Source organism: Dama dama, chromosome X, assembly GCF_033118175.1.
Source record: "Dama dama isolate Ldn47 chromosome X, ASM3311817v1, whole genome shotgun sequence".
NCBI lineage: Eukaryota > Metazoa > Chordata > Mammalia > Artiodactyla > Cervidae > Dama > Dama dama.
In genome coordinates this window covers 129,045,118-129,068,347 of record NC_083714.1, presented here as the reverse complement: position 1 = coordinate 129,068,347, position 23,230 = coordinate 129,045,118, and the positions used below count along the sequence as shown (strand labels likewise).

General features: G+C 52.2%; 1 protein-coding gene across 1 annotated transcript; it reads right to left on the bottom strand.

Annotated features, from left to right (window-relative positions):
- Window positions 1–11,899, bottom strand: ARX (aristaless related homeobox). The gene is made up of 5 exons (XM_061136716.1): window positions 11,565–11,899; window positions 9,032–9,914; window positions 6,390–6,435; window positions 3,226–3,554; window positions 1–1,097 (listed from the first exon to the last, which is right to left on the bottom strand). The coding sequence occupies exons 1-5, from the start codon at window positions 11,758–11,760 to the stop codon at window positions 857–859; spliced, it is 1,695 nt and encodes a 564-aa protein (XP_060992699.1). The 5' UTR covers window positions 11,761–11,899; the 3' UTR covers window positions 1–856.
- Between the last annotated feature and the right edge of the window lie 11,331 nt (window positions 11,900–23,230).

Here is a 23,230-nt window from a genome sequence, read left to right as displayed (position 1 = left end):
AAAGTACTGTACCATTGCCTTTATCTTGAAGGTTTCGGAAGCCTCTACAGTTAATAAGTTAAATAAAGGGCTTGAGTACATAAATATTTGTCTAGGAACCCTACCGTATCTACAACACAGTAAGAATCTACAGGAGGACAAACTTTTACCATACCACGCTGAGTGCAATTGCGTTATAACATTTCAAATATACAAAGCTCTGTTCTTTTTCTTTTTTTTAATAACAATGGTATGTACAGAATCAATAATCACAGTTTGGTGACTTCAACAGTCCATATTCTAGCAGAGTATTTCCCTTTGGTTTGATATAAAAACCTTGGTTGATGTATGATAAAGAAGAGAACAAGAACAAGACGCCCCTTTCCGTTAAGTGCACTGTTAGCTATCTTACAGATTCGCATTCGCTTCCCCGCCGCCGAAGGCTGGGGCCACGCTGGGAAGATCAACTTAGAGCGCCAAAATGCTATCAGGAAAGAAAAAAAAAAGCTAAGTGGGGTGTCAGGAGGCAGAGAGATTGGGGTTTTAAAATTGTTAACTTCAATACCAGGTGACTTAGGGAGCAAACCTCCCCGATATTTTCAATAAAAGAACGGGAGAGAGTGGACGTTTGAGTTGGAGCGAAGTGGGCAGGGGCAGGGGCAGGGGCAGGGGCGGGTGGACAGCCAGCCGAGGAGGTGCCACGTCCGGGTAGCGCCGAGGGCTGCCTCGCCCGCGTCCAGGCTGCTGCGAAGGCGGCTGCGCTCTCTCACTGCCGTCTCGGGAGTGTGCTGGTCCTCTGTTTCCATTTGGTCTTGAGTGGTGCTGAGTGAGGTGACCTTTCGGGTCGCGCCCGGAGCGCGAGGGTGGAGGGCAGCCTTTAGCACACCTCCTTGCCCGTGCTGGTGCCCGGCAGGATGTTGAGCTGCGTCAGCTGCGCGGCGTGCTCCTTGGCCTTGAGCCTCAGCGCCGCTATGCTCGAGGCGCGTCTGTCTGCGGCCGCCGTGGCCGGGTCGGCCAGCGCGCCCGACGCCACTGCGCCCTCCACGGCCGGCGTGGGCTGTCTCAGGAGCGCGGCCGCGGTCGACGCGCTGGTCAGGGGGGCCATGGTGGAAAAGAGCCTGCAGGGAGAGCAAAAGAGCGCGGTGACGCCCCGAGAGCTGCGCGCAGCGCCTCGGGCAGCCTTGCCCGCCGCCTCTTCCCCGGGGAGCAGAGGGGCGCCGCCGCTGGGGCGCAGAGTCGCAGGGCCGGGGCCGGCCCGGGGCTGGGGAGTAGCTGGAGGCGCGGGCGGGAGGCTGGGACGCTCTAAGGGTTTACCAGGGCAGGAAACGAACAGAGGGGAAAAATGACCGAGGGGCCAGATATTCCTGGAGGGACCAGAGCCGTGGCGGAAGCAAGCCCCAAGTCCCCGAACCCCACGGCCCCACTGCGCGGATTCTGGGCTTTCGCTTAAGAAGGGAGTGTACTTTAGGAGCTCCAACTGCCTATAATACTATTTGCCGAGAGAGAGAAGAAGAGAGACAAAGAGAAAGGAGAGAAAGGGAGGAGAAGAAAAAGAGAAAGAAAGGACAAAGTGGGATTAAAACTGAGAAAGACCTGTGCTGCACTTTGTACTCCTATAGAGCGCCTTCTCGGCCCGGGGCTCCTTTCACCCTGGAAAAGCTGGTCTTGTTCGCTAGCCTTCCCGCCGCCGCGGCCGCCCTCCTGCGCCGGGCAGAGCTGTCAGAGCCCGACCGACGACCGCGAGGTGGGGATGGGGGCTCCCGCCTGTTGATTTCCGCTCGCCAGGCAGCTCTGACCCGCTAGGAGCGCATTGCCTGCGCCGCACGCACTCACCAGTACCAAAGAGCCCCCCGCGTGCGGCGCACGGCGAAACCCAAGTCTGGGACTCCAGTCCGCGAACCCGCCTCCAGAAGGCGCCAGCATTAACCCGCACGGCGCTTCCACCCTCTGCACTGCACCGCGCCAGACTTGCGGCAGAGGCCGAGCCGGCCCTGACCCTCAATGCCGCCGCCACCACCACCCCCGCCGCTAGCTCCTAGGGCTTTGGCTCCGGCCCCCCGGAAGGCCAACTCAGGGTTTCCACGATTAGAAATAAGCCCACCTGGGCTCCAGGAGCGCCCCTCGCTTCTCCCAAGCCCACCTTCCACCTCTTGTGCCACCCCCACCGCGCCCCTCTTCCAGCCTCTCCAAATGTCGCAGCTGGTACTCCAGCCATGGTTTGGCAACTTTTACCAGTCACTTGTTGTGAGAAGAGGGAAAGGAGAGGGTGGTGGGCGAGCGACAGAGGACTTGACTTAAACATTTTTTTCCGAAAGGAAATAATAAAGTGTGGCCTGGAGGGGGCGTAACATGCCCTGGTTCCACTAGGTAAACTGAGTCACTAACTACACTTCAGTGCACTATCTGTTTACTTCATTGGTTGTTACAAGAAAGTAATTTTACTGAGTCTTTTTTGAAAATTTTCTCCAAGATGATTTTTTTGTTAAGTGGCTGCGCAGTTGGATGAGTCTATTATTTCTTTGTTCTCCCAAAGAGAGATCATTGAAACTGCATTCAGTTTTATTTTCACTGCACTTTCCAACTTAATACATCTCTCCTTTGTTTCTTTGTCTGTATGATTATACAGACTTTTAATTTCATCATTCGATGTTCATTTAAAGAAAGGGATTTATAACATATGATGAACCGTTTCTTTGAGTTCGTTGTCTTGTGCTGCTCTGGGGGTCCGGGGTTGCATATATGAGGGTATGGTTGGCAGCGGATCACTTGAATGACAAGGAAGGTAGAGTCTGGAGAAGAAGAAAGATTTCTTTGGACCCAGAGGGCCCTTGGTCCCAGGGCTGTATTCCTCTGGCTGCCAGGCTTTAGGGAATGAGGAAGGATTTTTGCAAAAGTTTAAAAGTCATCCGGCTCTGCAGCCTACACCTGTACCCTTTTACACACACACCACCTTTGGTCTGGGCTGTTGCTGCCTTCAAATGGTACTTTAAAGCTTTCATTGAACATTTCCAATTTCTGTGGTTGCTGTTGTTGCCACTGCCCTTCCCTCTGCCGTTCAGCCCCAAGTCATTCCCTGCAAGATCCGCACTGTTTAAGGCAATATTAGAGATTATTTTCTTTGGCTAAATCTCAAGTTAAGCCAAAGAGGAAAGACGTGTGTAGTCCCTACCTATCTCTGGCCTCCTCCCAGGGCCCCAGCCTCTGTGCGTGTATGCGAGAGACAGACTCCCCGAAGCCGCGTGTTACCTGCCGAACGCAGGGCTGATGAAGGCCGGGTGCCGGAACACTGCGGCTCCGAGGAAAGTGCTCAGGCCCAGCGGCGCCCCGCTGGGCGGCAGGCTGGCCGAGCCCGGAGGCGGAGGTAGGCTCGGGAAGGCGGCGGCGGCGGCTGCAGCAGCGGCCGTCCAGGCCGAGTCGAGCGCGGGATGGTGCGGAGGGAAGGGGCTGGCGTCCAGGTAGGGGCTGAGCGGGTGGGTGGCCGAGAGCGGCCCGGGGAAGGGCAGACCCGGGGGGTGGGTCTGTGCGCCCGCCTTCTCCCGCTTGCGCCACTTCGCCCGACGGTTCTGGAACCAGACCTGCGTAGCCGAGAGAGGCAGGGGTCGGCGCCGCTCCGGCCGGGTAGCGCTCCCGGCGGTCCCCGCCTCTTCCCCCCGCGCCGCGGGCCCTCCCTCCTTCCCACTTTCCCACTGCAGCCCTCGCCCACCTCGCCCCTCTGTGGCCTCAGGTTGTTCAAGGACACGTCTGGGACCAAAGGGGCAAAGAAAGAGGGCCTAACTTAAAGTCATCCGGAACTACCGGGCAAGTGAACCCTTTCCAGTGGACATTTTAACTAGCCTGGTTCCTTTCCAAATTTAACAAATGGTTTGTTGTATTTAGAAGTGAGGAAACCAAGGTTTACATGGCTGCGCTGCCATTTGCTTGCTGTGTGTCTTTAAGCAGGTCACTTAAACCTCTCTGAACCTCAGTTTTCTAATCTGTAAAATGGGGATAATAAAACTTTATTCATAAGGCTGTGATGAGGAATGAGTCAAATAAGGCATGTGGAAGCTGGCATTCAGTGATGACTCTTGGGAACAGACAGCCATCAAGAGAAGAATGCACAGCAGCTTTCTGGGGCAAATCAGCTCTTTTCACCTATTTCGGGTTTTCCCAAGAGGTGACAAAATCTTTGCTCTCTGTTGAAAAGGGAATCAGGGAGGTGGTTCACTTAATCTTTCCAGAAATATTTACTGAACACCTATGAGCACTACCCTGTGTTTGGGGGCTTGAGGGGAGCTGGGGCTGAGGGAAGAAATACCCATGATAATTAGCAAACAGGCATACAGTTTAGGAGGCAGTTGTAATGAAGTGTGGGGTACACAGCCTGCTATCTGCAGGGGCTCCATGCAGGGCCAGGTTCTACCAAGGAAGGCAGTGACTGCATGGATCAGGTCTACAGTGATACTTGGACACAGAAACCAGAGTGGGGGATACCTGGAGACTGGGCACATCTTCATAGCTAACCGGTCCTTTATTTCTTCTGGGGATGTGGTTTAGGTAGGTTATTTAAGTAAGATAGTTGTAGGCTGGGGGGAGGTTTTCCGCACAAGGTATCTTCCTAATTGTTAATAGAAAGCAGTTTTAGTAGAGACCTTTACCTGAAATGTGGCAGCTACCATGGTCTAAAAATAACTTTTAGGAGCATGAAATTATTTTTATGTGACCTGCTCATCACACCCACAGCTGAGAAGATACGCTCCTTCTCCCTTGAAGGCATTAGTATTTTTAGGGCTGAGTTTATGCCTGCACACAAGTCTAAAAATTAAGAATGAACTCTGGGGCTATACAGAGTTATATTAAAATATAATGTAAATAATCCCAGAGGTATATGTTTTTTAAAATTTTAAGACATCTATATGCCTTTCAGATATACACACTGGGGTTGTCGTTACTAGCACTGGTATCTAGGTTTGGTTTGACTTCTAGATAGCCACCTAAGACAAGAAAAATTGAGAATCCAAGTCGGTTGATTACTTAAAATTCTACCAAAAGGGGGCCCATCCATCACATTTCACAGCCCTCAAATAATCTATTTGAGAATTGCAGAAACATTCCAGTGTGGAAATTCAGAGACTTGAAAAAAATTAAGACTAGATGGGACCAGGCTGGGTGGGCAGCTTTTGTGTATCCAAATCTGTCTAGACAAGAATACCCGCCACTCCTGCCACTCCTCGATGGCAGTGAAAGGACTCAAGGGAGGGGGGACGGTGGAGGCAGAATGCCCTCAAAGAACATGGAAACCTTCTAGAGACAGATCGGCTCTCGGCTCAACTGCAATTATCAAGATGTCCCCCTGCAATTCCTCATTATTGAATTAATACCTCTGAGGCCCCCCAAAGGTAAACGAAAGGACTCTAATAATTCATATTCACTTAATTACATCTTCTCCAGTGAATAGGGAGAGAGGAGAAGGGGAGGGGGCGCTCTCTTTCTTTTTAAAAGTTATTTAACTTTCCCACGACTCGTTCCCCTGAGCAGAAAATGCAGAGTTGCTGTCACATCTCTGTTTGACAATGGAGAAATGTGTCAACAGAAAGGAGGGGACAGGCCTCATCATTAGCCCTCTAATGCAAGAAGCTGTTGTGTATTAAATGAGCCATATGGAATTTATTGTGCTTTATCAGCGCTTGATTTTGACTGTAAAGTGATTCACTCAGCTCCTAACCCAGGGACATCTGTTTTCTGTTGGCCATCGGGGCTGCCCAGTGTTGATCGTCTCTTTGGTTATGGGGCCTGGGTTCGGAAATGCACTCTGGTATGGGGCTGCAAACACCTTTAATAGCATTGCACTCACTCCCTATTAGATCAATGTGGGCTCATTGCTATAAAAAATGGGAAATCAAATAGCATTAGCCAGCTCCTGTGCGGGCGGAGGGGAAATCAAACAGCATTTTGCCTTCAAATGGCCCTGTTTGTTCTAGCACTAAGTGGGCTTTTATGAAGCCCGATTGGAGACTTAATCGCAGCCAAATACCTGCTTGGAGCTGAGCGGATTTGTCTAACAACCAAATCCATGCTCCATCCCATTATTTCAACCAGGAAAAGTCAGTTCGCAGATTGTTTCCGACAGGGGCTGTGGATCAGGGGGCTTCTGAACTGCAGTCTTGGGGACCCTGAAACCCCTCTTCTGATCCTGGACTCCTTCCACAAGGCTCCCAAACCTAGAAACCTTCCCCTTCCATCTCCCAGATCTTCATCATATTTTAATATGATTTTGTGCAGGAGAGTTTAGGTTTATCTTTCTGATTCTGCTTCTCTTCATTTTATGAAGGGGGTCTCTCAAGAACCCCCTAATCCATCAACCCATCTCTCTTCCACTCGTCCCCCAGCCCCCTGCCCCTCCTTTCCTCCCTCTCTGCAGTGCGGCTCACCTGGACCCGGGCCTCAGTCAAGTCCAGCCTCATGGCCAGTTCCTCCCTATAAGAAAGCAACACACAGGCAGGAGGTCACTGCAGGCTCCAGCAAGCCCCTGTCAGCCACCTTTCCTTCGCTGGCATCCTCTTCCATTAGGGTCTAACAGACACCTGGGCATCACCACCCCTTCAACACTGGAGTGTCTTCTATTTGACTGCAAACGTGAAAACACAATACACTCCCAGATATAGGATGTTGTCTATTCTGTTGCATCATATTATATTCAAGAGTGACAGTGGCAACTTCTTGACTGTACAAGTCTCGGATTCTCTCTCACTCTTAAGCCAGAGTTAGATAAGACACACACACACACACACACACACACACACACACACACACAGTGCTTATAGCCTCTTTTGTCCTAAGAGTAAATGGGAGAACTCGCCACTCAACTAAAAACATTTCTTTCTCCCTCCTTGTTGCTTTCTGCCTTCTTTAGAAAATGTTCTCTCCCCTCTCCTTCCTCTCTCTCCAGCTCTCTGCCTTTCCTTCCATCTCTCTCTCTCCCCCGCCTCCCTCCCTCTCTCACCCCCTTAGGTCATACTCCCCATTACCCTCTGGAGATATGTTAAGCTTGTTAAGAGTTCAGTGGGGTAATTTTTCGATTAAACAAAATTCTGTGCACCTCCTGACTCCAGTGCCCACTACAAACCCTGCCCATCTCAGGGGAAGTCAATTTAACTGAAACCCTACCCCGTCATTGCAGTTATTACTGCGACAATTAAGGCAAATAGGAAACCATTAAGATGCTGTAAAACGGCTTACAACCTGTTTACCGAAAATATGAGCGCGACGAGAGTAATTGGCTCTCCAATCACTAATATGAAAGAGCGGGGGCTGCCCCAGCCTGGGACCCGGCCTGGCCCACACCTGGAACTTCAGGACTGGGAGAAAACTGGTTCACTGGAGAGCTTCCCGCTGCTTCCTGCTACAGTCAGCATCAGCAGATCTAAAACCCCAAAACCACACTCCTGCCTGGGTCCCGGCAGGAGCCAAGGGGCTCTAACTAGCCCCATGGGTGGGAAAGAGGTGGGCATGGGGTGGTGATGAGCAGCCACCCCTCTTGGTCTACTTTGGTTCCCCTGGAGAAGCTAAAAGGGCAGACCTGCGTGCCAAGCGATATCACATCATTTTCTTCTTCTGAATTATATGTGTGTGATAAATGCAAAAAGCGGGTTGGCCGCTTAGCTATTTGATAGAGACAATTACTTTAGAATTTATTTTCTTTCTTAAAGATAATAAAGGGACTGGATGACACAGGGGAGGGCCAAGTTTAGCTCAGGGGATGATCAAGTTTAGTGCTTTGCCTCGAATCAGATCTACTCTCTTCGTTTCTGGTTAGGAGACAGTTTGGCAATTAATTGCTAGACAAACTACCCTTGAGCGTTGGCTCAGGCCTCCAGAGTACTAAGCAATTTCTCCTCGGGTTCAAATGGGGCAGGCAGCTTTCCTGGGCTACTAAAATGCACATTGAAAAGTCATACACGGCTCGTGCGAAGGTGGGGCTGCTCGAGCTTGACAAGCCCAAGTCCGGGCTGACTCCCATCCCTTTTTCCCCTCCCCGCTGGGGAAAGTTGACCCTTACCTGGCTCCTCGCCTGAGCCAGACCTTAGCTTTGGGGTGGGAGAGGAAGGCCCCCTGCCGGGCCGGCATCCCAGGTATGAATCAGCCGGCCCTCAGGGGCCCAGTCGTCTCACAGGTACCTCTTTCCCCCAAAACTCGGGTGAGTGGGAATGGAGCGGATCCAGGAGGAACACCCGGGTTTAGACACCGGTCAGAAGGGGGAAATTCCCCCCAGCTGTTCTGTCTACTGCCTGCCAGGCTCCCAGCAGTCAAAGCCTGCCCCTGTAAACCCGCGTACAGTAAACCAACACTGGGTTTAATGTACGTGGAGGGCGAGAGGACAGCGATGAAAAGGGGAGATTCTGGTCGGTGCCTCCGCAGACCAAACACTGCCCAGTTCTGACTTCCTTCGGTTATTCCAGGAGTCCTCAAACGACAGAACTTGGATCTTTTTAACGGCCTTCTCTGCAGGCGCGGGCATCTTCACTGCGAACTGCGTAACTGATACCCACCAGGCTCCCGGGGCATCAGGCGGGGAGGGCAAGCGCACCACACAGCGGCCAAAAATAGCCCTTGCTTAGCCCTGGCGGCGAGGGCCGGCAGCGCTGCTTGCGCCTCGCCTGGGACCTGGCGTGGACTCCGGATTGCAGCGCCAGGGGCCCAGAGTGTGAGCGCTCGGGTGCGCACGTCTCCAAGGTGGCGCGTTCGGGCGCCCTTTGGAGAGGCCGTTTCTTTTTCTCTCTCTAGCTAAAACTTGTAATTAACAAAATTAAACTGGAGAGACCTCCGGAAGGGGGAAAAAACAAAACAAAACCAAAACCAAAACCCATCCCAGTCTAAACTTAGGAGCCCAGAGTAGAGAGGCTGGGAGGGTGTTTTTGGTCAACAGGGGTTTGGCCACTGGGAGGGCGCGCCTGGGGTGAGTCCAGGAGCTAAGTCCCTGCCCCAGCCCCAGGGCCCTGCCCGCCCACCTTCCCTCTCCGGGACCCACTCGCGCCCTCCAGCCGCTGCTGCCACGCTCCCCCCTCGCGCGTACCTGGTGAAGACGTCTGGGTAGTGCGTCTTCTGGAAGGCCCGCTCCAGTTCCTCCAGCTGGTAGCTGGTGAACGTGGTGCGGTAGCGCCGCTGTTTGCGCTTCAGCAGCCCCTCCTCCGAGTCGCTGCCGGCAGACAGGCACACGCTATCCTCGCCGTCCTTGCCCTCAGCGTCCTCCGGGTGCAGCAGCAGCTCCTCCTTGGGGGACAGCTCCCCGCCCTCGGAGGCCACGGCGGCGGCGGCGGCGGCGGCGGTCACCGCTCCAGTGGCGGGCACGGCGCAGCGCCGCGGTTCCTTGAGCAGCGCGCGGGCGTCGTCCTCCAGCAGCTCCTCCTCGTCGTCCTCCAGCAGCTCCTCTTCCTCGTCCTCGTCCTCTTCGTCCTCCAGCAGCTCCTCCTCCTCGTCCTCCGCGCCCGCGCCGCTACTCGCCGCCGGGGCGCCACCTGGGCCGCCGGCCGCTCCAAGGCGCTCGTCCGGGTGCCCGGCGCCCCCCGGGCCGCCCAGCTCGTCCAGCGCGGGCGGTGGCGGCACGAAGGGCGCCCCGTTCTCGCGGTACGACTTGCTGCGGCTGATGCTCACCTGCGGCGCCTGGCTGATCTTGAGAGTGTCCCAGGCCGCGGCGGCGGCGGCGGCGGCCGCCACGGCGGCCCCAGAGCCATCCGGCCGCTCCCCGGGCCGCGCGGTCGGCGGCGGCGGCGGCGGCGGGGCCTCCCCCCGCGGACCCGCCGTGGCCGTGGCGGCCGCCGCCGCCGCCGCCGCCGCTGCCGCCGCCGCCGCTGCGGCGCCCTGGAGGAGGCGGCCCCCGCCCGGGCCGTACAGGCGCCGCAGCTTGGGCGGCAGGTGCAGCTCGGCCTCGAACGGGGCGCTGCTGCCCTTGGGGGAGCCTGCGGGCAAGGGAGAGCGGTCAGCGCGCCGGCCAGAGTCGCCGCTCGGGCCGGCCCTCCGCCGCTCCCTCCGCGCCCAGGCCCCGATGCGCGCGGCGCCCCCCGCGCCACTAGACTCCGAGCCCTCCCCTCCTTCCCCAGTTTGCTTGCTTTTTCTTTTTCCTTACATCTCTCTCTTTCCCTTGCCCTTGCTTCCTTCTTTTTCCCCTTTCTCCTCCTCTATGGGTCCTTTCCTTTCCCTCTCTCATTCTTCCCTTTATTTCCTTCCTTCCTTCCTTTCTCTCCTCGCCCTTCCTTTCATTTTTAAATCACTTTTTCTTTCTCTCTCTCCCCGTCTCATCATTCTTTCCGCATCTTTCTCCTCTCCCTTCCCTTCTCTTTTTTGTGCACTCCTCTCCCCTTCTTCCTTCCCTCCTTTATTGTTTTCTTTTTCTTTCCTCTTGTCCTCCCTTTCACCTTTTCCCTTCCCATTTCGGGGCAAGAGGGAATCTGCAAACATTCAACAACTTTTTAAAAAATCACCACCACTCTGAAAACTTTGCGCACGACCTCTGCCCTCAGCTCTGCCACGCGTTCCCAGCTGCGGGTTGGCGAGAGGGGCCACTACCTGGCGGGCACCGGGGAAGGAGGGAGCGGCCCAGTGGCCCTGAGTGAGGACCTGGCCCCAACAGCCCCCAGCAGGAGGGGAGGGGGCTCCTCGCCCAGAAAAATCGGCCTGGAGAAAATGGGTTCGGAAAGGCCTGGGTGGGGACGTAAGGGGGTGCAATAGGCATAGAGCGCTCCTTCCCCTCGAGGAAGCGCCTGGCACAGGTGCCACTGCAGGCTAAAAAAAGAAAAGGAAAAAGTCAGTTTTATTTTAAACGCCCCCTTGCCCGCTAACCGCTCCTGTCTTCCAAGTGACGTTGCGGCTGGACCGCTGGTTTACAGATTTTAAAAGGCGAAACTTGGGTGTAACGGTTTTGGGGCAAAACGACAGTTGTTCTGGAATTTTTAATTTTAGGGAGGAAAAGAGCCTTTAAACATCTCAACTCTTAAAAAAAAAAAAAAAAAAACAGCAGAGGAAAAAATAGCACCCAGAAGCCGCACATTTCATACACTTCAGATACAAGAAGGAACATTTGGGGAATCCCAGGGAGATGTTTTCTGCAAAGCTTGGGTTTAAAAGATCACAAGTAATCTACAATTTTAAAAAGAAGAAAAAAGCAGAACACCTCGTATAAAGAAATCTTCCCAAGAGGAAAGGCCAAGGCGCACTCCGCCTGGAGTCCCCATTCACAGCTTTTGGGGTTCTTCTCTTCACCAAGTTCTTACAAGAGTCCACCCGGCTCCTGCTGTTCTTGGCCCGTCGCCCCTCTTCAGAGCACCCGCAAGGCCACCAAAGGGGGTATTTAAACGACCTAAGAACCAATACCGAGAATCTAAGGGCCCTCGAAGCAAAGCTTGGTCTCTGCTTTTTCTGGAAGCAGAGAGGGAGGGAGAGACATCCCCTGGCAAGAGGTTTACCGCTCTTTGAGGTACCAGGCCTCAGAGTTGTTCCCTCTTTTTTCCTCTGTCTCCAGTTGGACAGCCGCAGGCCCCTGGCCCCGGAACATCACACATCCAAACCAGTGCCTAGCACCCTTTCCAGGGGCTCGGCAAGCACAGCCTTACCTTGCACGGCCTTTTCCTGGTCGGTGCGGCTGGCCAGCGGAGCGGGCAAGCTCTGCGCGGCTCCCAACAGCCGCATTTTGCACGGGCTCCTCCGGCCCAGGATGCTGTCGATGCAGTAAGAGGAGAGCAAAGTTGGAGATTTACTTTTGCACTCGGGCCTCTCGGAGCAGCCCTCCTCCTGGTACTGATTGCTCATGGCTGGGTTTTTTCCCCTGGGCGCAGAGAAGCGGGCCGCGGGCTGCCTCTCGGGGCGGGTGGGATGGATGGGTGTGTGTTGAGGGGTGGGGTTAGATGGCTGGTTATAGTGGATATTATTGCGATCTCAGTGCCTCTCGGCCTCTCTCGGTCGCTGGCTGCCGGCTCCCGCCCTGCCTACGGCCGGAGCTCGCCCTCTCGGCGCTCAGGACAAGCAGTAACAAGTGTAGTGAGCGGCGGGCGCGGAGCGCTGGAGTCTCTCTCCTCCACGTGCTGAGAGGCGCCTTCTGATTGGCTCTCGCCAGAGGCCGGGCTGCTCCGGGCTGTGCGCTCCCGGCAAAGCCCGGACTGGATTCAGGAAAAGCCGGCGGTGGAGGAGGGGCGGCAGCAGGCACGCACCCGAGCCGGTTTTATTTTTATTTTTTGTTTTCAACTAGCAACTTTCTAAATACTCCATTCTGTTCCTGCCGCTCCTCCTTTAACCCTTTAGGGCTAGCCCCAAGCTCTAGCTTCTTCGGATGTCAGGCCAGTGGGTGCCATTTGGGCGGCGTGCGCCCCTTCCACCAACCCGAGGACCTCACTCCCTTGGAGGCAAGGCCTTGAGGCTTGGCTCGCGTAAGGACGGATTTGGCCCTTTTCAAAACCAGTGTTGCGCTCCCGGACAGTGCCTTGACTTCAGAGGCCCTCAGTCACCGTCCTCTTTAGGCCGGACGCGCCGCCGGAGTGACGGCCGCCGGCAAAGTCTGTCGTTGGGGCGTTCAGTGTTCTCTTGTGGCCCAACGCCTTGAGCTGTTAGTCCTCTCCTTGAGTCCGGCGGTTGCTCTCTTTTTAGTAGGGTCACATCACCGTCTTCAACTCTGCAAAAAGTCCCCTTAAAGATAAAGGTCTGAAAAAAAAAAAAAAAGACAAAGGTCTGCCAAAGGCACGCGGCCTTCTCTAGAGCATCTACAGAACCGGAAGGGACGGGCGAGTATGGGCTGCGAGAAAGGGCAGCTGGGGACAGGCCCCGAGAGTCTCCCCCTTCTCCCCAGACACGTTTCCCTCTTCTCCCCATAAGTTCGCCTCTGTTAGGCCGTCACCCTGAAGCTGGACACTCTCAGATCGCGCGTGCAGGGAGCGGGACCTAACCGGAGCCCCGAGCGCTCTAGGGTGGGAGGGACCCAGGTTCGGCCTCAACCAAATCTCAACGCCTAAAGTTCTGAACTCCCCTCCTGGCAAAGGCGAGAGAGCGAACCTCGGGGAGAGAGCACTTGTTTTTCTTCTTCCCCAAACAGCTTCCAGCGCGTCCAGCGCTGAGAACCGAGACCCAACTCCGACTGAAGTTGTGCCGAGCCCGGCGCGAGGGGCTAGCACGGGTGCCCTCTTTTTCTGGGTGCAGGGCCCAAGAGATAGCCAGGGGCCTCGACGCTGGCAGGGTGGGGGCGAGGGTGGTGGGTGGGAGAGGAGCCGGGGAGGGGGAATCCACGCCGGGTTTTCCTCTCTCAACCCCTTCAATGTGTCAGGGAAAAGCGTTTTACAAAGGATTATACTTGAATCACTTACAGTCAGTATTTAAAAATACAAGGATGCATAACTGGGATTTTTTTCAGCCATAAACATCTGCATAACTCTTGGATGCGGGTGGGTGGGTGGCAGACAGATCAGGCTGGCTTGGCAGGAGCATTCAAGACACAACTGGAGGGGATGAAGGGTCAGGAACAGGCACATCAATAATGTTAATACTAATGTGATATTACTAGTACTATTAAGAGCTAGATGAAGAGGATCTGTGTCTCTCGGGGTGTGTGTGTGTCTGTCTGTCTGTCTGTGTGTGTCTGTGTCTGTGTCTGTCAGTCTGTCCATCTGTCTCCGCTCTCTCTGGCTTTTTGAGTCTCACCAGTTTTTCCTACACTTGGATGATGGGAGTTGGGGGCGAAAGAGAACCCGAGCTCTCTCTGACATTGCTTTTCTTTTAAGCCTTCTCTGTTGTTCCAAGGCCCCTGGTATCTTCTGTTTGCCTGCATTCTCCATTTTCTAGTCTCACCCACAGCTCTCTGTTATACAGTCCCGTTTAGCTTTAAAGTAACATTCTGCGCGCTGATTCCCTCCCGGGCCCTGAGCGCCCACTCCCAGGGTGCGAGTCTCGACGGAGCCGAGAGGCGGAAAGACGCGTCGGTCTGCTTGGAGCGAGCCTCCAGCCGCGGGAGCCTCGCGGGCATCCCTGCGGCTGGTCACTGGGAGAGACAAGGGCACTTTTCCCTCCCCAGCGGGCCCCGCGTCGGAAATCTACAAGACCCGGCTGCGGGTGGCTCCGTGACTTCAGAGTCACACTCCGTCACACGCAAGGAGTGGGTTGGAAATGAGTCCACAAGAAGACCGTGTTAAGAGAGCCACAAACGCACAAATCATTTCTGAGAGCCTAACGGGGTTTCAACTCGGTGGAAGATTTCTTAGCTTCCGTCCCCCTCCTCCCCCTTCTGCAGCTGTTCTCCCTTTAAAAAAAAAAAAAAAAGAAGAAGAAGTCGGACTTTCTGCTGGGGTGTATTCTAATTTTAATCATCCACTGCAAAAGGGGAGGTTAACATAGAATTTCTGATTCTGACTTAATGACCCCTGGATTTAAATCTAATTCTATTAATGGAATGTAGCGTCTTTCTTTGGGAAACCTGGTGCAAACACTAGCATTGTTATTTTGTCTTGTGTATTTTTGGTATTTTCTAATCAATCTTCCCAAGTGAGGACGCTATTGGGAACGCACATTCATTCACTTCGGGGAGAAGGGCCCGACTCTGCTCCCTTTACACCCAGCGGCCCTGAAATGATCTTTGTCACAATTCAGCACCCAAGTTCAAAATCTGCAGTTGGCTCTTGCTATTCCTGAAATATCATTATTATTATTATTTTTTAAAAAGAGAAGTTTTCTAACATACCCACGGGAAGACAATCAGCTGGTATCTCCACAGTGTCTAATCAGAAGATGGATTTAAGATATCTGTGTGTTATCCTACATGTGAGTTTAGAAAACAAAATGATGCCTCTAATATCTAAGAAGAATTTAGTTAATTTGTTGAGTAAGTAGACTTTTCAGGATTGGGCTATAGGACTATGTATAAAAGAACTTTTAGTTTAGCCAATTTCATGTTTGCACTGTCGGCAAGATGCCACTTTGCTTTTTTTTCACCTCACTTTCTCCACTTACTTTTACCCACTAATCAAAAGGAATTTCATTTTAGTAATAATATTATTCACGTTCGTACTTTGTTACTCACCACTCCTGGTTCCTCTAATCTTTGAGGTCTGTAACTGTTGGTTTTCTTTTCCTGGGCTGCCTGGAAAACAATGGTTTGCAGTTCATCTGCTTTTAAAATCAATCACTAAGATGAAAATGACAATTATGGCCGGAAGTGAGGGTCAGAGGTGTTCAAAACTATTGTTTATGGTGAAAAGAACGAGGCTTGTCCCCAGGATTGGAAATAATAATTACCTAGAAGAGGAGAATGGAAGAAACCCCTTTCTTTTCTGTGGTGAGAGCTAATTCTACATTGTAGTTTCAAAATTATATTTGCAAGAAATGCGGGATAAGGGGGTGGCAGTCAGATGTTATTATCCAGGGAAAAGAAATGTTTGGAGGAGAGTTAACCTTACACACTTTTCATTTGAGATGTTTTAATTTATTGTGCAATATACACATAGATAAATAAAGCTGTGATGGGCTTCCAGCCACACCGGCCGACTCAGGTCTCCTTAAATTATGCTCAACCTCTTCAAAACATATATTTAAACAATAGAAATAAACTTCATTGGAGTCTGGCGACCAATTTGGAAGCCATTGGAAGGGAAGACAATAAGTCCTGATTACACGCGAGGATTCTCTGTGATGTGATATCCCCTTTGCCAAGTCATTTTGCTGTTTTATTTATTTAACTTCTTTTTTTTTTTAAACAAACTTTCATTCATTTATGGTCTTCCGCAACCTGCTAATTTAACACTGGAGCGCGTTATTGCAGTGTTAGGAGGAGAGAAAGAGGGAGAGAAAACAACAATACTGCAATGATCCAAATGATACAGTAGAATTATAGCAATTATAGTTCTACTTGTGGAAGAAAACCTTGCTGAGATCAGGCAAACAAACTGAAGCCTTGTGAGGATAACAAGCGTCGGGATTGACAGCCGGTGCTGGGAAGAGCCGGAGGGCACAAACAGAAATATTTGCCTCCCCCCCACCCCCCCTTAACTCCAACCAGTCCAGGTTAACCTCCTCAAATACTGCTTTCACAGTCTTATTCACTTCAGGCTATGCATTTCATGCACAAATCGAGGTCTCTCCTCCTGGAAGTCTGTTAATAGGAGGAAATGTATCATAATCTGCTTGCCCCTCGCCTTCTCTGCCCGCTGCTTGCCCTGCACTCCCTACCCCTGCCTCAGTTCTCCCCACGGCTGCTGGGATCTGTCTGTGGACGGTGTTTGTTGATGCGTTTACCAAAGGAGCAGCCCGTGGAAAGATCCAAAGGGACTGAGAACGTAGATTTGCCAGGAAGGCTCCTTGGCGTTCGCTGTTCCTCCCGTCTTTGCCGTGTCGTCCGCCGGAGCCGGGGCGGGGGGCGGGGTGCGGGTCCACCGTCAGGGCTCGGCTGGGAGAGGTTTGTTGGGAAGCGACGCTTTGGGAAGGGTCGCAAAGACCGCGGCCGAGCCCTCAAGGTACGGACGCGTGGTGTGATTACTGTGTTAAGACAACTCCCTTGATTGTCAAACTTCACCACTTTCGGTTACCCGCCAGCAGCCAGCGGAAAGGGGCCCGGGGAGCAAGAACTAGAGAGAAAACAGCTCCCCCAGCCGCCCCATCACCTCCAATCATCCGTCCAGGCGGCCCACCGAGTCATTTCCAAGCCTGGCTCCCAGCACAAAGCCAGGCGGACGGTCACAGCCTCACGTCTGCCCTCGGGGGGCTGCGGGGCTGGGGGAGCGCGGTCCCCTCCCGCGGGCGAGAAGCAAGTGGGTGGGCTGTCACCCCGAGCCCCTCGGTCGGAGCCCCCCATCTCCTGTCTCACCCACCCCCCACGATTCCAGAGCGGAGAGGGAAACCTCGGCGCCCGGTCATCACCACCACCTGGTTTCCTCTCCATCGCCGGACGGCGGGACCCTGGGTGCGTCCAGGGTCGAGGCGGCCCCCGTGCAGCCGTTACTCTGTAGCTGCTACTCCAGGCGCCCCCGGACGTGGAGGGAGCATGGGTAGGAGCTCGGGTGCGGAGTAACCAGGGACCCGACGCCGGCGTCAGTCCCGAGGCCCCGCAGACCCCGGCTGTCGGCGTTCTCGCAGCCGAGCCCGGCTCGCGCGCTCGGCTCGGCGCCACGGCCAGAGGGCGCCCCCTAGCGGGGGTTCGGGGCGGGCCGGGCCCTCCCGCCGCAGCCTCTGGGGATTGAAGTTGGCAGATCCCCGCGATCCCGCAGGAATGAATGGGGGAAGAAAACAAAAGCCTTGGAAACATTTCCAAGTGTGCAATAAAAGACCCATCTGTACCTTTCTTCTCCAGCGCGTTTGTGGTTAATGTCCCCCCATGAGCGCGAGAAGGGAGATAATTGCTGGGTGGATTCTTGCTGGCGAACCTCAGGAAACACTGGCCCGAGAAGTGGAATGATTGGGGGTGGCGTGAAGGCAAGCGTGCAGAGGTTGCAACACCAGCCGGAAAGTTGAATCTGCTGTCCGTGGGGTGTTCATGGAGGCCTGGCCGCCTGCGACCTCACCGTCACTCCGCAGTCCTGGTTGAGGGGTCATCTGAAGATGGGTACTCTGATATTTCTTTTCTTTGAAATCGGTCTTTGTGGCACCCCTACACTTCTGGCTCTGTGAAATCAGCCCCCCACTTCGTGACTCTAGAATACCCCACCTTCGAATTCTAGGGTTCTCCCTTTTTTGACTTGATCCCCCACCTTCCAGCTCTGTGATTCCTGACTCTGGCTCTAGTATCCCCCTACCTCTCACTTGATGACTGACTACTTTGTGGTTCCCCAATCGGGCCACCGCCCTGCATCTCCCCAAGGAATCAGAATCTTTGCATCAGAAAATCGTCGAAGCCCAGACCCAGCGCTCTCCACTACTCACAAATCCCCTACCCTTCTTGGTGTGACTAGAAATGGAGGAGAGAGGAAGCAGGGTTCTTATCCAACTCTCTTTGACTGCTCTACCTGGAAAAGGTGACTTTTCTTGAAGCTCTTAGAACTTCTGGTTAGAAAATTATTGATGAAGCCTTTACAAAGATGAAAAATGCCCAGTTCACATCGACTTATTTCTTTTGCAATGAGTGTGTTAATCCTAACTCATCCATCACAAAAACACAAGTCGTGCTTCTCAAGACCTGCATGTCTGCATTCTCAAGTCCTCAGTCCTGCAGGATTTTCAAGTCATACTAAGGCCACCAAAACACATACTAGGTAAGGCCTAGAAAGGAAGAGTCCAAAAATTGGAGTGATGGCTCTTTACAGCCTCTTATTTTGCAATGTGTCTTGGTAATTGGGAAGTTCAACAGGAGGCTTTCCCTGCCCATAAAAGGCTGGTATTTCAGAATTAGGGGGAGCAGATGGAAGGGGTCCTGTGGGAAGGGAGGCGTGGGTGTCCCTTGTTTAATTAAGAGTTGCATTGTGTTGAAGGGAGGAGGGAAGATGCCGAGGCTGAACAGCGCTCTGTTCTCTTCATCACAAAATAACCTGCGAGGAAGAAAAAAAAAAAAAAAAAAAAAAGCCCACAACTAAGACAGAGCCAGTGGTTCTGGAATAGATACTATTAGAACCGCAGTGTCTCTGGAATAAAGATATCTCATTTCCTGCCGCAGATCACTTACCCGATCAGAAAACACAAATAGCTGAACAGAAAGGGAGAAAATAGAGGAGGAGGACGGGGACGAGGAAGAAAGGCCCCCGGAATAAAAATAACTGCACAGAAGGGCTTACATTCCCCGCGCTGACAGGCGTCTCCTCCAAATCTGGGGCGGTCCCGTCCTCTCCCCAGAGGCCCCCGCTTCTGCCCCCCGAGTTTCCAGCCCACCCGGGATCGTTTCGAGGACCCTCAGCGTCTTTGGGGGGAAGGGGGAGGCTCCCGAGCTGAGAGGAGGGCGACGATGGAGGAGAACGGGGACCCTCAGGGCGCAGGGGCCTCTTGGGGAGGCAGAGGCAGGGCCGCGGGCACCGGCCTGGCCCCCGGGCCTACCCCGCGCGGCGGCAGGGCCGTCCGCGGGGCACCGCTAGGCTTCGGCGGCCTCGGTTTCCCCGTCGGGAACGAGGCGCCTCCACCCGGGGCTGGAGGAGCTGCTGGGGGCCCTGCGGGGGCCACCTGGACGCCCCACGTCGCGGCCTCTCCTCCCGGGATCCGGGGCCCAGGGGTGCAGAGCCAGAGCCGCGCCCCCGGTGACCCCCAGAGCGCCGAAACTCCGGGAGCAGTGGCCGGACCCGGGCGCCCGCCAGAGGGCGCGGCGGGAGGTGGCCGGCGCGGCGGGGAGCAGAGTCACCTACCCGCCCTGGGGAAGGACCGCCGCCGAGAGGGGAGAGTCGAGGCCGAAAAGCCGGCAGGAGGAGAGCTTGTGCATCCGCTCAGACCCAAGTGCACCGAAAGTCAGCCGAGGCGGTGTTCCTTTGGGGGTTCCGTGAGACGGTCCCAGAGAGGTTTCTTTGAGTGGGAAATCGTGGGTTTCTCACACCCGTCTGACACGTGGTGTCGCGTGCCTCTGAACTTCACATTCCTTCCCGTGTTCACACTTCATGGCCCTTAGCACAGTTCCTGGCACCCGGGAGCAGCTTAGGACATCTTTCCTGAACCCGGGAACTGCTGTGGGAGTGTAGAAGGTATTTTATTGGGGCAAATGGCCTTTGGTTGTTTTATTCTCGTGGGGGCGGCCCCCTTTTTCATTGAGGCCTCATTCTTTTTCCTCAGTCCTCACTTGACTACCCTTGGGGCCATGTCGTTGTTTATTACTCTCCCAGCCTAAGGTTTGCAAGGGACTAACAGGAAATTAAAACCAATGTATTTTGCACAGAGAATCTCAGAACGGTTGGAGAGAAGAGACTGAAACCCACAGTTCAAGTAAAATTTAGACCCAGGGAAGATTTTTACTTATTTCTTTTCATGGATAATGGAGAGTTGGCATTATCTGTCACTGTATAGTCTCCCTAATAAATAGCTCCAAGTCTATAATCTAACAGGTGTAACATTTCCCTTTTCTGAGAAATGAAGAGACCACCAACACTATCTTTTAAATAGTACAAATAGAAAATGCAGTTGTTGATAATTTCCACACTAGAGAATCAATCCCAGGCCAGCTCCCTCCTTACTTGCTTTCTGTTACAGGCCTCGCTTTGGGAGTAGGGTGGTGTGTACCCCACACTGAGAGTTGTAAACAAAGACTAAGCAAAAATATCCAGAAAGGGCTTTTTACTCTTTGCCAACTGCAAAAGGGGCTGATCCTTAAAGAGAATGCCAGACCTTTCTTTCACCCACTTCCCTTTATCCCCTCCAGAAATATGGCCCACTTAGGTATTAGGCGTCATACAGTGGAGAGAAAAAAGGGAGAGGAGAAAGTTGTTCAAAGACGCTCATGTCTCTGTGAGGTGTTGTTTTGGGTACATGTTGAGTCGTTGTTTTCCTCCTCAGATGGGCCTTGATTTTGGAGAATTCATCGGCATTTGTTTGTCTACAGGCAACTTTCCCACAACTTTCAGCACCTTTCAAAGCATCCCATCTTCAGGGTTGGCTCCCCCTGCAAAGAACGCAGAAAGATCTCACCTGGAAATGTTTCCTCAAAGACATGAAGGGAAACTGGCCCAGGAAATTCCACCCATCTTCATCATGGACCAACCTTTGCCTGGTTCTCCTTGCCCTCCTCCTCTCTTCTCCAGCTTTTAGGGTTGAAGCATTTTGATGTTATTTATATAAAGGAAACAACATCAGAGTAACCTTTTTATTGCATTCACTAAAGGGAGATTGAACTATAACTTTGAAAATTGTGACATTGCGATGAGAGCTATATTAAACTGCTTAACAACATTTTGAAGGCATCATTGGTAGTGTCTGTAGTGTAAGTGAAACAAAGGTTTTCACAGCACATCGGGTTTAATACTAAAAAGCTCATATTTAAGACTTTAGCTATTAAATAGAAGAGAGGAGAAAGGGAGATGGTGAAGTAGTACATGGAGGAGAGAAGACAGTCCTGAGAAGAACAGCCGACACGTAGTGAGTGCTCACGATGTGCCAGACAGTGTCCTAAGAACTTTTCACACGTTAGTATTGATTAATCCTAATGACAGCCCCTGGAGGGTGTTTCTGTTGTAATCTCTGTTACAGATGAGGAAATCGAGGTACAGAAAGAGTGACCAGCTGGTCCTTGCTTTCCCGCTGAAAGGCCTGCAGATTCTTCATTCCTGGGCAAAGTAGGATGGTTGGTTGTCCCAGGCACTAGAGGGAGAAGTCTGTCCAAGGTCACGGAGCTGGAGCCAGGATGTGAATCCGAGCAGTCAGACTCCATTCAGCAGCCCTTACCTCTGTGAATCCTGCCCATTTTACAGATGAGTAACTTGAGGATCAGAGGGGAGTGAACTGACCTGTCCACAGTCAAACAGCTTGTGGGGGGTAGGCAGGAGATGATACATGGGCACTTGTGAATCACATCTGTTCTCTACTCTTCACTACCTTCTATAAAAAGAGTTTTTGTAGAAAAGCAGGTAGCTTTGAAAAATATTAAAGATAGAAATGAGACCAAAAAAAGAGAGTATCCAAGGAAAAGATGTACACCAGATTCAGACACCTAGATCATCACTCCCTGGCAGTATTAGAACACGTAAGAAAAGGAGGTCACTGATATTGTAAACACAATTTATAATGAAGGACAATTTAAAAATTGCAATAAACACACAAAGAAAATAATTACATGGAACACGGGGCCATCAGGCAGGGAACATTTGAACTCTCTAAAGCATTTGGTATATGGTTCCCATCCCATAATTGTTCAATCATGATGATGAAGGTTCCACCTCACACCAGTGTCAACTGGCACTCCACCACCCCCATCCTTCCACCCCCCGCCAGCATTCAGTGTTTCCAAACAGCTTTGAGTGGGCCCTTTGGACAAAACTTTGAGAACCAATTAGACTCTGTGCCTGTAGTTTGTAAGCAGCTTGCGGAGCTGGGCATTGGCCAGGAAAGAATGCTGGCTCTCTCAGAACAGAACACATTGTAAAAATGCAGCTTGACATCAATAAAAATAATCACTATTTGATGTATTTGTTATAATTATAGGTCATTGCTCGGCGAGCCTTTGCAGTTAGCAAAGTTGTGATTTGGCCTCTGCCCCACTGGTGGGGGAGACAGCGAGGCCTCGGCACCTCTCAGAGTCCTGGCGGGCGTCCTGAATGCCATAAGCTTACGCACAACTTCAGGGTAGAAAACATTTTGGAAATGACGAGAAAACTGTGAGGGGGTTGCCACCATAAACAGCAAATGTGCTAAAGAGTGGAGACTTATGCAGAGCTAAAAGAGGGCAGGTGGAGTGCGTTCTCAGTTTGTTTGATGTGAAGAAAACATTGGGCTGACTCCATTCTGGTTGTGCAGAGCTCAGCGTGCCTTGCTGATTGTTGTTTTACTTCACAAGCACCCGGGGCTGTGTGAGGATCAGGGCTTGAAGAGCCAAAAGACTCAGAGAAAAAAGGTGAACAGCTGTGGTTCTTGTCAAATACAAAGCTTTAATCATTGTTTCATCCTTCCCTCATATTGGACATTTGTTATTTTAATTGTTTTTGCTTTTATTAATACAAATAACATTATAATGAAACCTTCCGAGCACCTATCTTCTTGCATTATTTCCTTTAACCAATTTCCTGAGAATGGGATCACTGATCAAATAGTGTGAACATTTTAATGTCTGTTTCAAAACATTGCCAGAATTTTCTCTAGCTAGTTAAACCAATGTACTCCACCAGTAGCAGTATACAAATGTATCAGTTTTACTGCAGCCTCACCAGCATTATGTATTATAGCTTTTCCCCCCCCCTCAAAACTTGTTTACTTAAATAGCTATATACTTGAATCTAGTTCCAACTGCAGGCTGGTAATATTCCTCCCTAGCCCCAGCAGTTCTATCTCTAGCCCTTCTGAGTAATTTGAACTACCAGTAAGTGTCAAGGATAAATAAGAAAGGTCATCCTGAGGCAATGTGCATCTACCAAGCGTGGGAAGGTTTTTGAGGACATCTGGGGAACAGAATGTACAGTGAGGAAGAACTTAGGCTCTGGGATCAGGAAGACCTGGCTTGGATCTCATCCCTTCTGCTTTCTGGCTGTGTGACCTTGGCCAACCTAATTAACCTCTCAAGACTCAAGTTTCCTTATACAAAAAGCAGGAATGAGAAAAGGACCTGCAGCATACTGATACATTGCAAATGCTAGATAGAAGCTAGCTGATTTTGTGTGCTATACAGATCCTGAAATGCATATTATTTAACATATGTTCTTGA

Bases quoted from the DNA above. Each gene is read 5' to 3' on its own strand.
- ARX (XM_061136716.1), bottom strand. From the start codon at position 11,760: ATGAGCAATCAGTACCAGGAGGAGGGCTGCTCCGAGAGGCCCGAGTGC. The intron at 9,915-11,564 runs GTAAGGCTGTGC...CCTTGCCCGCAG, and splicing joins CCAGGAAAAGGCCGTGCAAG to GCTCCCCCAAGGGCAGCAGC. The intron at 3,555-6,389 runs GTGAGCCGCACT...TCGGCTACGCAG, and splicing joins TGACTGAGGCCCGGGTCCAG to GTCTGGTTCCAGAACCGTCG.